Genomic DNA, 14549 nt, shown 5'->3' on the forward strand with positions numbered 1-14549 from the left:
CGGCGGCGGCTGCTGCGGCTTGGCTCACCCCGCTCTGTGTGGGGCAGCCCCAGCTCCGCCCGAGGCCCCGGCGGGAGCGGGGAGGGGGGCCCAGCCGCCGCACGGTTGCGCAGGCAGAGTGAGCTCAGCGCTCCAGCCGCTCGGAACTAGGGGCGGTGCCTGGCGGGGGCAGCTGTGGGGGGGCTGCCCGGGCAAATCCCATAAAGGGCGGCCCCGGCGGCCCCGGCTCCTGCACTCACGCCGCACCGCGGAGGCGCTCGGAGCCCAGGGAGTTTGCAAAGACGGGACGCCCCCCTCCTCTCCAGCAACAAGCCCGAGCGCAGGGCAGGGCTGCGGACGTGCAAGCGGCTGTGCCCCGACTCGGAGAGGAGACGCGCTGAGCCCGGCAGCCGGAGCCTCCCCTGCCACCAACTCTCTCGGCAGCGCCAGGAGCCGGGGGGAGCCGAGCCAGCTCCTGCGCCCCGCAGCACCCTCCCCACCCTGCAGCTGCGCTCCGGCCATGGCAGGGGCAGCGCCTCCTCTGTAGGGACTCCGAGACCGCGCCGCGCTCCTGCTGCAGCGCCCTGACTGCGCGCCTGCCCCCGAGCCTCTTCCCGGCCGCCTGCGGCTCGCCCCCGAGCCGGCTGCTCCCTGCGCTCCCCCTGCGCCCCCCTGCCCGAGCCCCGGCGCGCAGCATGGGGCCCGCCCCCCTGCTGCTGGCGGCGCTGCTCTGCCTCTGCCCGCGGGGCGCTCGCGGCAGCCCCGCGCCGCGGGAGGAGCAGGAGCTGATCGTGCCCGTGCAGCTGGACTCCGCGGCCGAGCCGGCCGGCAAGAGGCTCTATCGCCTGGACGCCTTCGGGAAGCGGCTGAGCTTGGAGCTGGAGCCAGACAGCAGCTTCCTGGCTCCGGACTTCAGGCTGCAGTCCTTGGGCAGCCGGCCCCGGCAGGAGGAGGAGGAGGAGGCGGTGCCGGAGCAGGGAGCCTCGCTCGGGATCCCACCCGCCGCCGACCTGGCGCGCTGCTTCTACTCCGGCACCGTCAACCGGGACCCGAGCTCTGCCGCCGCCCTCAGCCTCTGCGCGGGGCTCCGCGGGGCTTTCTACTTGCAGGGGGAAGAGTACTTTATCCAGCCGGCCAACGCCTCCCAGCCGCAGCTCCACCTCCTGCGCCGGCGGCCCCAGAGCAGCGTCCGCCCGAGCGGCGGCTCCAAGTGCGGCGTGACCGACCAGAGCTTCCCCCGGGCCGCAGAGGGACAGCAGGCGCCCGTGGGCCAGACAGGTACTGGGACCCTGGTTGACTCCCGTGCAGCTTCTCTCCCATTTACTCTCGTAGGAGCCTCAGGCTGATGACCTGAAATCGACACGTCCTCAGGGGCGTGAATGTCCCGTGCGCGTTGGAGAGAGACAGACCCTGGGGAGGGATTCTCAAAAGAACCTCTGGCTCTTTTGGCAATTCCACCCTCCACTGCCGAGCACATCCCTGCAGGCGGGGATGGGGAACTCTTTGTTGTACTCCCTTCCAGCACATTAAGCATTTCTCCCTCGGTAACCTCTAGCTGTACTGCGGGTTGGATTGGAAAAGGACAGAAGTTTAGTGCAATGAAAAACCATACCTCCTACAAATACAGAGTGTGTGCATGGATGAAGTGAGCTGTAGCTCACGAAAGCTCATGCTCAAATAAATTGGTTCGTCTCTAAGGTGCCACAAGTACTCCTTTTCTTTTTGCGAATACAGACTAACACGGCTGTTACTCTGTAGCCAAGACTGTCATCTCAATTGCATGTGCGTAAAATCACAAATAACTCCTTTAAAGTCATTTGAGTTACGCTGGTGTAAATGAAGAGAGACTCTGGCTCACCAAATCGGGGCGTAAACAAAATACAGATCCAAGCAGAGGCACATTTGTTGTAAATGTTGATACAAAGAATCCCACCCCCTAGTAATTAGTGTACAGTATGTTCATTCAGAAAAAGGACTCGTGTCTCTGACACAGGTGTGTAGCAAAGAGAGGGAAAGTTACAGTGCCTGACAGCCCAGAAAGGGCCTACGAATGGGGGAGTTTAATCATCTGACTGGAACAGCACATGGGAAGGGGGAGGAGAGAGGAATGGAACTGAAAGTCAGACGAGGGCACAGTGTCCTACTAGAGTAAGAGGCGGTGCTGTTGCAGGGTGCCGGTAGCAATCGGGTTGCTTGGCAGGAGCCTCGAGTACTGCACTGTGCTTTCCACGTGGAGCCCAATGATCTCATTCAGACTTCTGAGTCACCCTTTCGTTTGCAAGGTCTCACATCATACGCTTTTGGCCAAGGTTGCTCTTTACTGCATCAGCAAAAGTGACTTAGTGGGTGAGATTATGTTAACACTGCTCAGGTTTCAGAGGTCAAAAACCGGCTATTTTAAGTAGGTGTGCCCTCACAAGCCTCCAGTTCCATTTTAAGGTCTTTCTACCTTTAGTAATAAAGTAATGTGGTAAAATATTTCCTGCCTTAGATGCAAATTTGTTTGTTACTGTATTTTGTTCTAGTTCCTTATAATAATAATTTACAGTAATGTTTCTGGCCAGGCTATTCATATGCAATTTCCCCCTTTTTCTTTTTTAATATAGAAACTGGAAGCACACGGAAAAAAAGATTTGTGTCCAGCCCTCGCTATGTGGAAACCATGCTTGTAGCAGACCAGTCCATGGCAGAGTTCCATGGCAGTGGATTGAAGCACTATCTCTTGACTCTGTTGTCTGTGGCAGCCAAATTATACAAGCATCCCAGTATCCGAAACTCTATTAGTCTGGTGTTGGTAAAAATTCTGGTTATCTATGATGAGCAGAAGGGACCTGATGTTTCTTCTAATGCTGCCCTTACCTTAAGGAACTTCTGCAGTTGGCAAAAGCAACACAATCCACCCAGTGACCGACATGCAGAGCACTATGACACAGCAATCCTCTTTACCAGACAGGTAAGGGAAAGGAGAGGGAAAGTTTGGTCATCTTTTTACAGACAAAGCAAGCCTAACCTTTTTAATTACAGTCTTCAGAAAAATCACATTTAGATTCAGTCGTCTGAGATTATTGACTCAAACAAGTGGGATAATAATTAACCACCTTTTTGTAATGTTATCTTATTTCAGATGAAAGGCACTTTATAAGCAGCATACTGCTGTTTTAATACATGGATTGTTTAGCAAGATTTAGCACTGAAATTATGGAATAAGTACAAGCATTTTTGTATGTTGCAAAGGAGAATTTTGCCATAGTATCTTGAAATTCTGAATCTTTATGCTTTTTCCATAAGTAAAGGCAAACTGCCAAGGTTGAATGATTCTTGCCAAGGTTAAGTCTTTGACCAGGTTAAATGAAACTGCCTTCTTTTTTAAAGGACCTTTGTGGTGCCAAGACATGTGATACCCTTGGGATGGCTGATGTGGGAACAATTTGTGATCCAAACCGCAGTTGCTCTATCATAGAAGACGACGGATTGCAAGCTGCCTTCACAACAGCCCATGAACTAGGTAATTCACCTTTGACATGAGCTTTGAATTAATTTAAACTAGTCTGATACCATAAAGTAAATATCTCATTATGTAATAGGGCCCAATTCTGTGAGGTGTTGAATGCCCTCAACTCCTTCTAAAGTCAGTCAGTAGGAGACAATGGCACATGGCAGATTGTCAGGCAGGATTGGCCAGATAACTGTATGTGGGAGCTATAGATTTGACTGCAATTGCAGAAACACCATCTTTCTTAGATTTGCAAATGAGACTAGCAAAAAGAAGGTGGCATCTGTTTAAAATGTTGGAACTATTCAGATAATTCTTTTAAGTATCTAAAATGCATTCAATGATCAGTTCAAGACTAACATTTAAAAAATATTTGCTAATGCATAAAACAAACTTCCTAAAAATCCTTTTTTTTTTTTTTTTTTTTTTAAGGCCATGTGTTTAACATGCCCCATGACGACGCAAAGCAGTGTGCCAATATTAATGGTCTAAGCCGGGATTCCCACATGATGGCGTCTATGCTTTCCAATCTGGATCGAAGCCAACCTTGGTCTCCGTGCAGTGCCTACATGATTACAACATTTTTGGACAATGGATATGGTAAGTTTTTATTAAGCTTTCTATTCAAGTTTGTACTCTTACTTTTAGCTGCCACTTAAACGCTATCTTTGTTTTCTTCCTACTTTAAAAAAAAAACAAAACACTAAACTAAAAATGAAGCAGTCCCCTCCTTACAACACTTTCTGTTAAGAGAACTCCAGTACAAGGTTATGTTTTTACTTGGCTGCCAGTAACATTAAAGAAGTCTTTAACTGGTTCACATAATTGTTGGTGTAATGAAAGCTGAACAATTATTTGAACAAGAAAGCTAAGTGCAATTGAACAAATAAAATACATTTTTCCCATTCAAACCAGCTAATTGATTACTATTTTTTCCAGGTGAGTGTTTACTGGACAAGCCCCACAAACCTATACAGCTTCCCTCTGATCTCCCTGGAACTTTATATGATGCCAATAGGCAGTGCCAATTTACATTTGGAGATGAGTCCAAACATTGTCCGGACACAGCCAGCACGTGTACAACTTTGTGGTGTACAGGCATCTCTGGAGAATTGCTTGTGTGCCAAACTAAACACTTTCCTTGGGCAGATGGCACCAGTTGTGGAGAGGGGAAATGGTGTGTGAATGGCAAATGTGTAAACAAGACTGAGAAGAAGCATTATGATGTAAGTATTTTTTTAAAAATCTAGAATATGCAATCATATTTCAATAAGATACATAGTTTTAATTTCTGATAATGAGTAAATTGAGGGCGGTAGCTAATAAAACATAGAAGGAATCTTGTGCAAGGGGCTCAACTTAATTGAGAGTTTTAGTGTGGTGGTTGTTATATATTTGCTGTTTATCGTTTTAGACCCCTGTCCATGGAGGCTGGGGATCATGGGGACCCTGGGGAGACTGCTCAAGGACATGTGGTGGTGGAGTGCAGTACTCCTTAAGAGAGTGTGATAACCCAGTTCCAAAGAATGGAGGAAAGTACTGTGAAGGCAAACGGGTGCAATACCGATCATGTAATATTGAGGACTGTCCAGATAATAATGGTAAGTTGGGAGTTGATCTTTGACATGGAGGAAGGGGATGTTGGGGGCAGGAGAGATGATTGGCGGGGGGGAGCAGGACAATTAAAGATGAAGATCTAATGTCTAAGTAATTTTTCTCCTATGTATAGGCAAAACCTTCAGAGAAGAGCAGTGTGAAATACACAATGACATTTCCAAATCCCCTTTTGGAAGTGGACCTGCAGTGGAATGGACACCCAAGTTTGCTGGAGTCTCTCCAAAGGATAGATGCAAACTTGTCTGCCGAGCAAAAGGCACCGGATATTTCTTTGTTCTGCAACCTAAGGTATTTTTTTAAATATGTGTTGTACATTACATTTTAAGCAGGAATTCTTACCTTTTCTGATTATTTTTTTAAAGTGGAGTCAAAGGATATGCAAACTAAAATATTTTAATCATAAGCTTTTAAAACATCTTCGCCAGATTTTCCGTTCCTCTGTTCTACAAGTAGTCTAATCACATATTTAAATCTAGTTTGTATTGACGGGGACATGCTTCTTTCAAACTCAGTCACAGCTTTTTAAACTCACATACTTATCACATTTTATTAAACTGGAGTTTTTACAGAACATTGTGTTTCTATTATTTTATTCAACTTTTCATAGGTCCTTCAGCCTCAGGTTAAATATCTGCTCTTTGTCTCACATTCCTAAAAGGCTAACATCTTAAAATGGTCAAAAGGAAATACATTAAAAAGTAATATATTTAGGCAGTGGAACTGGGAACCAATGGCTTAACAAGATTAAGGAATAAATACGCTTTTAAGACTAGCTTCTACAGCTATTTGCTAGGTAGGATACTGTTGAAAGGGCTATCAGTCCTTATGCTTCATGGCCCAAGACTGACTCAACTGGCTTTAGGAAGCAATGTCCTTCCTTATATGGGCTTAAACAATTTAAAGTTGTCCCTTTGATAAACACTGATATTAAATCAATTTCTCATGTTACCATGGCATTTTAGTGTTGTAAGTGGAATGAAGTAGCACTGCATACTCTAAATGAATACTTTTACTTTCAACAGTCGCAATCTTCAGAATATGAAGGGGACATGTTGCATCCATATTTTAATTTTATTATCCGTGTTTGCAAATAAAATGTCCATGTTCTAATCAAAGGCACTATTACTTTTTTAAAGGTTGTGGATGGCACCTCTTGTAGCCCAGATTCCACTTCTGTCTGTGTGCAGGGGCAATGTGTAAAGGCTGGCTGTGATCGTATGATAGGCTCCAGTAAGAAATATGACAAATGTGGTATCTGTGGAGGCAATGGATCTACCTGCAAGAAAGTGTCAGGCACTCTCATTAGTGCAAAGTGAGTTTACAAATACTGTTCCTCTTTTGAACTGCATTAGTTAATGTCTTGCAAAATAACCTTTCTGTTTCAAAGACAGGTATTGGCTCAGTTTACTCTTAGAATTGAAAACTAATCTTTTAAAATCAGTTGATTTTAGTTATAATTTTTTAAAGTAAAATCCCAATTAAATTAAGTGCATCATACAAGGATCTCCTGTATTGTAGCAGTAATTTAGGATGATTGAACAAAGCATTTTTGCACATGCTTGTGCCTATTGACGTTAGTTGGACTTAAGCATGTGCATAAGGTAAAGCTCAAAATTTAGTGTTTTGCTAAATGGAAGCCTTAATCAGTGGAAGACTAAGGACTCAACATTTGCATTTTGTTCCCTCTAGACCTGGTTATCATGATGTTGTCACCATTCCTGCTGGGGCAACCAATCTTGAAGTTAAGCAACGAAATAACAGGGGTTCACGACATGATGGCAGTTTCCTTGCTATTAAAGCTGCTGATGGCACATATATTCTTAATGGTGACTACACTCTATCGACATTGGAACAAGACATTACTCATAAAGGCAGTGTTTTAAGGTACAGTGGCTCATCTGCAGCTTTGGAAAGAATCCGCAGTTTCAGCCCACTGATGGAACCTTTAACTATCCAGGTTCTGACTGTGGGTGACTCACCTCAACCTAAAATCAAATATACCTATTTTGTGAAGAAACCACTACAGTCTGGGTCTGAGAAAGCTTCCAGCAAAAAGAAAGAATCTTTTAACGCCATCAAGGAGACGATCTTATCTGAATGGGTTATTGAAGAATGGGGAGAATGTTCAAAGTCATGTGGGTCCGGTTGGCAAAGAAGATCTGTCAAATGCAGAGACCTTAATGGGCAGTCTGCCACAGACTGTGCGAAAGAACTCAAACCAAATGATCTCCGACCATGTGCAGACATGCCCTGCCCACAGTGGCAATTGGGAGACTGGTCACCATGTTCTAAGACATGTGGGAAAGGATTCAAGAAGAGATTATTAAAATGTATGTCTTACGATGGCAGTATGTTGCCACAAGAAAGCTGTGACCCTTCAAAGAAACCTAAACATTTAATAGACTTTTGCAATGTTACAAAGTGCACTTAAACAGTATCCAGTTGGGAAAGCTAAAGATTTTTTTTTTTCTCCCAGAACAGTGCACTGAAAACAAGAGAGTTAGAGGTAGCATATGTGTCTTGCATATAAAGGGCATGGTGAGGATTCATTGAGAAGGGACAGTAAAAATAATTTTAGGGTGGTGTTGCATCATAAAAATATCCTGCAAAGTGCAGATTTGATAGCTTAGCAAGCCAATGTCACTAACTCTATCATCTTCAGTAGATAAAGCCCTAAGGCATTATAATTTCCTTTTTAAGTCCGTTACAAGTTAAAGAAAATATAAGCAGGGGCCAAACTGAGTTTAAGTAAACATTTCAGACCCCCCCCCTTAAATTTGTGTTGTGGTACTGTTCAAGTCCCTAAGGTTTTTTTACGTGGGTAGCTTGGGGTGGGGGGTAGGAGGGAGAAAATAGCTTTCATCTAAGCTTAAAATAATTGGTCAAGGCTTACCTACCTCACAAAGGACAAAAAACCGGATTAGAAAAGGAGTTTCAACTACGTTGTTCATGGCTGCTATTGTTTCAGAGATTAGTTTTATATAAAAATAAAGCCATATTCTCCACAAGTAGAGTCAAAAATATCAAGAAAAATCACTCTAACTTAACCTAACTTAACCTGCAGACAACTAGAATGTTCTATTTTTAAGCATTTTTGTATCACCCAATGTTTCTATCCATTTTTCTCATCCATGCCGATGTAGTCATTGTGACATGTGTAACCTACAAAGCTGGAATAAGTGGCAATCTCCGTGGAGCAGGTTCTGTCTAAAAGTTGTTGCTTTTAGTGCCTCCTGACCAAACCACTGGTTTCTTTGGTTCTACCATACTGTCAACCAAAGTTATGACAGTGAAGATTTGAGCGCTGTCTCAAGTTCTAACTTTTTACCATGTTCCAGCCAATACTAGCTTACTTATTTGTGTTATGCAGATCAGAGGAAAAAGAAATTCCCAGTATGAATGGGAATCTCTAATATATGACATTTTTATAGTGCTCAAATCACTTTTATAAGGCAGGAAAGACAAAGCTGAAGGATAGCAGGTCCATCCACAGCAGTACACTAGCAGTTGCGTAATTAAAAGTTTGTGCCAGTCCATAGACTATGAGAGAATATGGCTTTCCATATGTATATAGTAAAATATATTACTATAGATTATATATACTTTATAAGTATTTTATATTTCTTTACCTTCTGGGAAGGGTTATAGTTTGTAATAAATGCGCATAATAAACCTATTTATTTTTATACTTCCTGTGATCTTTTAAGTTATCGCTTTTTTAAAAGGACATATAACAAGGATAGAGTATTTATACAGTATAATATGTTACTAGAGGTAATAAATGAACACTATGAATTTTTGAATTTGAGTGTTTTTATTTCTACTTTATGTATAGATTTTTACTCCAGTGAAAGTACCTTTTCAAAAGTGACTAAGGGATTTAGGAGCCTAAGTTTTATAGGTGCTTTTGAAAACTTTTCCCATAATGTCTTATACCATGGTAAAAGAGTAATCTTGTGTTTTGTTATTTAAACACCAACAAGGTGCACAGCAGTTATTTCATTTTTTTAGACGGAAAAAATGGAATATGAGTTAATTGATATTCTTGATTTTAATTGGGCTTATGGATGGGACAGAACTTGTTCTGTCAGCTTGTGTTTGTAACCAGCAAAATTTCTACAAAACTAGCTAATTTTCATGTAGTACTTAACATTTTAAAATGCATTACTGGGAAAGATGCATTTAAGTTTAATAATAATAATTAACCAAAAGTCAGAGGTTCCCTTAAGCAAATTTCTTGAGGGTATGATAAGCACTCTTTTAATTAGAAATACATTTTTAGTGAACTGCTCTAACATTTTTTGTAACATGCTCAATAATGTTGACATTTTAAATCAGAGTTTAAACATCCAGAAACTGAATTTTATTCCCTTAACTCTGACTCAGTGCCCACTGAGCTCAAGAGGAAAAACTACTATTGACATCAATGGGAATTTTTGTCTTTTGGCTTTCAAAGGAGCAGGAGTATGCCCAGTGTGAAAATTGAAGGCCTCTCACTGCTCTCTGAAATCCAGTTGAAGTTACATCTGTTAAGGGAAAGTAAAATTTGGCACAGTATCCTATTAAAGGTGCCCTGACAAATGTTTGGCCTTCTGTGTTGTGAAGCAGTAATTCTCTGTTACTCCATGGGTGATATCCTGACCCTGTTAAAGTCAGTGGTGCCAGGATTTCACCCCTTGTGCAACATAGTACCTTTTCCTTGCTATGCTGGCCAGTTTGCACTAAATGTGATGGTTAGAAATAAACACTACAAAATATTTTAACTTTTATTTGTGGTTTTAATTCCATGGTCTTTCCATGAGAACAGTAGGAGTAAATATTGTTTTAATGTTAGTAGAAATAAGATACACTAAATCATAGCTTTTTTTTAAAAAAACACCACAGTTGATGGGTGAGAAATCAAATGTACAGTAGTTTGCAAAAAAGACAGTCTGTTTTAATTTTACACTGCACCTCTCCTCCCTATCAAATTTATTTTCTAACAAATACCAACTGCCATAGCCTAAGTGCTTAGTTATACTGGCACAGTTCATGCTATCAACTTGTGAACCCAGTGAGTTATAGTAATAAAATTCCAGCAATGTGCTGTAGCTAAGGAATGGGCTTGGGCCCAAGATATCTGGTTGGTAATCAGTGCCTTACCCAATACTACATACATCAACCAAGAATAAGTGAGCTGTGTAGGGCTAACAAAACCGAGGAAACTGTTTCTCACAAGCATACCTATGTCGATTAAAGGCATTCCATGGTGCTGATATCCTCTCCCCACTCCCAATAAAAGGCTGAAAAGACATTTTTAGAGAGGGAAATTATATTTTATGCACACTCTTTCATGTCGAAATGCGCTCAATAAAATTGAATGCAGCAGATCCCTATTGTTGCAAAAAGTTTCATAAGACCTTTTATTTCTCTCTATACATTTCTAAAGTGCTTACACTCATATTATGTGGGCACTCTAATGATTAGAATGGTCAGTATCTTTAGCTAAGATGTAAATGAGGTGTGGGGGGGATTCTAAACATTTGTTCTATATTAGAATTAAAGATATACATGGCAATGATGATTATATTTGCATTCATAAAAACAAAATGAAATAATAAAATGTTATGATAGGCTATTTGCTATATTGGTGTTTGTGGCACAATGAACACAAACACAGCAGTGCAAAGGTCAGGTCATTACCAAAATTTGTAGCTCAGTGGACCAGGATTACATTTTTAAATTGTAGTTTTCTAGCTAGAAAACCACAGCTGTAATATTTTTCTTTCACCAATTTATGAACTCTTATCAGTTGTGCTATAACACTAGAATAGGGCTTGTAAAATCATTCTTTTTTTAAAAAGTGGGATTTGGTTACTGAAAGAGCATGTACCAAATACTACATGATTTTAAAAAACTTAGTTAAAAGAAAGTCTAGCCCCATGAAAGGATACTCTCTTATGTGACACAGCAAAGGAAAAATAAGCAAAATAAACTGGATGTGATTTATCTGTGTGGCAGTTGAGATCGCAAAGCAATTAAATATATCCTCTGTAATAAGAGTCCGCCAATTTATAGCGCTTATGGCAAAGGATTGGCCTGTGCACTATTCTTTGTGAATGCACCTTTTTTGCGTAAGAGCCTCTAAACATTATTACTGACTTATTTAATACAAAATTAGGTCCAGAAAGAGAGAGGTAGAAAGTCAGGTTGTGTGTTTATTTAGAGGACATTTTAACATAGGAAATAATCCTTAAAGGTATCAAAAGCACTTTGTTATTTAAACTGTTATTTAAATCAATGCAAAGTGTCCTATTGTCTTCAGTGGGCTTTGGAGCAGGCCTTTGGCAAACTCTAGATGGACTATTTTAGCCCAGTTTTACTAGTTTCCTCACCCAACAGATTCAGAGTTAATCACCATAAACACTGTAACCTGCATACTGTTTCCCTCTAGGGTCATACCTGGCATTGTTCATTGGGTGTATAAGTATCCGGCAGCCTCTCCAGTCAGGCAGATAATGAGCAGGCACTCTTTTCTCTTCTCCTCTTTTACCTGCACCTCTCCTCCACCACCTTTTAAACTGAGGTTTAATTCCATGTCAAAAATGTGTGCTTTTAGTCCTTTAGAAATTGGGTACAGACGAAGGGGAAGTCTAGTTACAAGGATATTTCTTCCTCAGACCCCATTTTTTCAGTTTAACCCTTTGACAGTTGAGTGGACATTTATCCAGATTTTAACTGAGCTAAACTTGCCTGTCTCAGCAATACGACCAGCTTGGATTTATTGCCAGAAAATGTACAGGTGTATCTGAGTTGTGTGGACGCAGAAGATGAACCATGAGTCATAAAATATTTTATGCAGAATAGCTGCCTGGAAGTGCCAAAATGAATTAAATCTGTTTATCTTAATTATCCTCCAGTTCAATGCTCTCTGCTATACTGTGCCAATCCATCCGAAGACTGCACTATTTTTCAGTTACTGATAAGAGCTTATCTGTTGCTAGAGCAGAAGATAAGTGACAGTAACAGCAATTACAAGAATATTTCTTGAAGTAGTGAACTTCTTCCACTATGGGGTTTCCAGGTACTGAGGTTCTGTGATCCAAAGTCTTTGTGACTCTTTTGGTGGAGTTCAATGAGCTTTGAATCAGGCCTTAAATCTTGTAAGATTACTAGATGCAAAGAACCCTATTTTCAAATTTGGGTATCTAAATTAGGGAGCAGATGGGCGTTTGGGTAGGAATGTGGATATGTAACATTCCCTCTCCAGCTAATTAGAATGTCAAACTGTGCCATTTGGGAAACCAGTTAAGGCTCCCCTATCTGGGAAATGGACCTACAGTCTGATATAGGGACAGATGTCCTATATAGTATTTCAGTGGCAAGACTAGGAAATCTGGAGCTGAAATTTTGGTTTACATGATTGCCATATTACTAAAAGCAGAATTGGAAAGGGCCTAATTTGATCCTAGAGATAGAGAGTCAGGACCTAATTCACCATTATTTCAAATGTGTTAATGATTGATGGAAGAAGCCGCATGCAATGCATTCTGCTATATTCCCATCCCTGTGGTCTAAGCATAGCTGTGAAAGTAAGAAAGTACGTTCTTACCTGAATCACAATTTTGCTGCTGTTCTGCTGTTTGTAATTATGTATGGTTTCAGACTGTAGATGTCATAGATGATTTTGAATGTCATTTTGAAACAAAATCATTTAATAAATGTAACTTCTAACTTTGTATTAGATAGTTGTTGAGCGGAAAGCAAGTGGTACTATTAATCATAAACTTCTACTTGTTTATCCATCTGTAATGTGGGTATAACAAAGAGGCACAGTGAGGTTAACTGATTTTCCCCAGATCACACAATGAATTAGTGGTATACTCTGTGTGTGTGTGCAAGGGAGACCTTTGGAGTCTTCCTGGACTTTTAATCACAAATTTATACCATATTAACAGCACAACACGTCTTAACACAGTAGTTCAGGAAAGGAAATAGAGAAAAATACTCTCTCCAGTTGAAACTGCAAGGGAAATTTAAGAGGGCAGACGATAATTACCAAATCTGATATGTAGCAGGACACCAATGCTAACAATCCCCCCTTAATATCTAACTTCTGCACTTCAGCAACCTGTGAGATTTCTGATGATACGTTGTCTCTACATACAAAAAAGAACAGAAATGAAAAATGGAACTCTACTATTAAATGAGAAAACCCTGTAGGCCTGGCACAACACCTACAGGGTGAAATCAGCAGGAAGACGCCCATTGACTTGAGGTGCGTTACAGAACAGCACTTTCTGTAACTAAAAAATAGTAGATCATTCATTTTCATTTTTTTAAAATGAACCAGTTAGGTTTACACCAGTCAGTGAGGCACTAATTCAATTGCATTGCCATGTGGATAAGGTTCAAATATTAACAAAGTTAGACACGTGAAAAAGTTGTTGATCACGTGCAACTGCAAACATGTCTGAGGCTGTGTCTACACTACGCAACTGTTAGCAACGCCGCTGTGCCACTACAGCTGTGTCGCTAAAAGGCGCAAAGCGTAGCCGTTGTTTGTCATCAGGACAGCGCTCTCCTGCCAACAAAAAACGTCCACCCCCAACGAGCGGCGTTAGCGTTGTCGGCAGGAGAGCGCTCCCGCCCACAAAGCGCTGTTCACGCCAGTGCTTTTCGTCAGCAAAACTTTTGTCTTTCAGTGGTGTGTGTTTTTTTAACACCTCTGAACGACAAAATCTTTCTTCATACGGGAGCTATTCCATACACCTAATCATTTTTGTTGCCTTTCTTTGTACTTTTTCCAATTCTAACATATCTTTTTTGAGAGGGGGGCAACCAGAATGGCAGCCAGTATTCAAGGTGCGGGCGTACCATGGGTTTATATAGGGGCATTATCGTATTTTCCGTCTTATTATTCATCCCTTTCCTAATGGTTCCTAACATTCCGCTAGCCCTTTTGGCTGCTGCTGCACACTGAGCAGATGTTTTCATAGAACTATCCAGAGTGACGCCAATGAGTCCTTGAGAACAGAGAAGTGAACTTATCCTGTGTTTTGTGACTGGCCCTAGGCTGCTAAAAGTGAAGATCAAGAGTGTGTAGTGGGGGGAAGGGATGCAAAGAGTGGCACAAAGTTCAAGAAAGTCTCAAACTCCATCTGGGGAGGGACTGGAAAGCTGTGCTTTAGAGCATTTGGCAGGCAGCGACTGGGAAGTTATCAAGCAATACTTATTTTCTTCCAAATATTGGTTTATTTCCTTTCTTTACACAATCCAACTGACGTTTGTTTAATAATAAAAAGAAATTCATTTCTCCCTTACTGAGGAGATTTGGAATTTGTGGGATGGGGGAGGGCAGCAGATTGGGAAAGATGAGCCTGAGGCCATATAAAAAGGGGATTATAAAGAAAATGTAAGTGTTCTATCTACATTGATCCAAAGAGAGAATAGGGGCTTTGAGGCTCTTGAAGGAATTTTC

The 14549-nt window shown here is 41.7% G+C and overlaps 1 protein-coding gene across 1 annotated transcript; it reads left to right on the plus strand.

The window, feature by feature from the left end:
• The first annotated feature begins 212 nt into the window (after positions 1–212).
• Positions 213–9852, plus strand: ADAMTS1 (ADAM metallopeptidase with thrombospondin type 1 motif 1). The gene is made up of 9 exons (XM_075133305.1): positions 213–1257; positions 2586–2932; positions 3352–3484; positions 3905–4072; positions 4412–4698; positions 4887–5073; positions 5202–5377; positions 6226–6401; positions 6779–9852. Exons 1-9 carry the CDS (start codon positions 675–677, stop codon positions 7518–7520), a joined length of 2799 nt encoding a protein of 932 aa, XP_074989406.1. The 5' UTR covers positions 213–674; the 3' UTR covers positions 7521–9852.
• Positions 9853–14549: the final 4697 nt, after the last annotated feature.

This window comes from Caretta caretta, chromosome 1 (assembly GCF_965140235.1).
Source record: "Caretta caretta isolate rCarCar2 chromosome 1, rCarCar1.hap1, whole genome shotgun sequence".
NCBI classification, from domain to species: Eukaryota; Metazoa; Chordata; order Testudines; family Cheloniidae; genus Caretta; species Caretta caretta.

Excerpts from the sequence above, each read along its gene's own strand:
- ADAMTS1 (XM_075133305.1), top strand. The coding sequence starts at position 675 with ATGGGGCCCGCCCCCCTGCTGCTGGCGGCGCTGCTCTGCCTCTGCCCG. Across the intron at positions 3,485-3,904 it reads CACAACAGCCCATGAACTAG|GCCATGTGTTTAACATGCCC; the intron begins GTAATTCACCTT and ends TTTTTTTTTAAG. Across the intron at positions 6,402-6,778 it reads GGCACTCTCATTAGTGCAAA|ACCTGGTTATCATGATGTTG; the intron begins GTGAGTTTACAA and ends TGTTCCCTCTAG.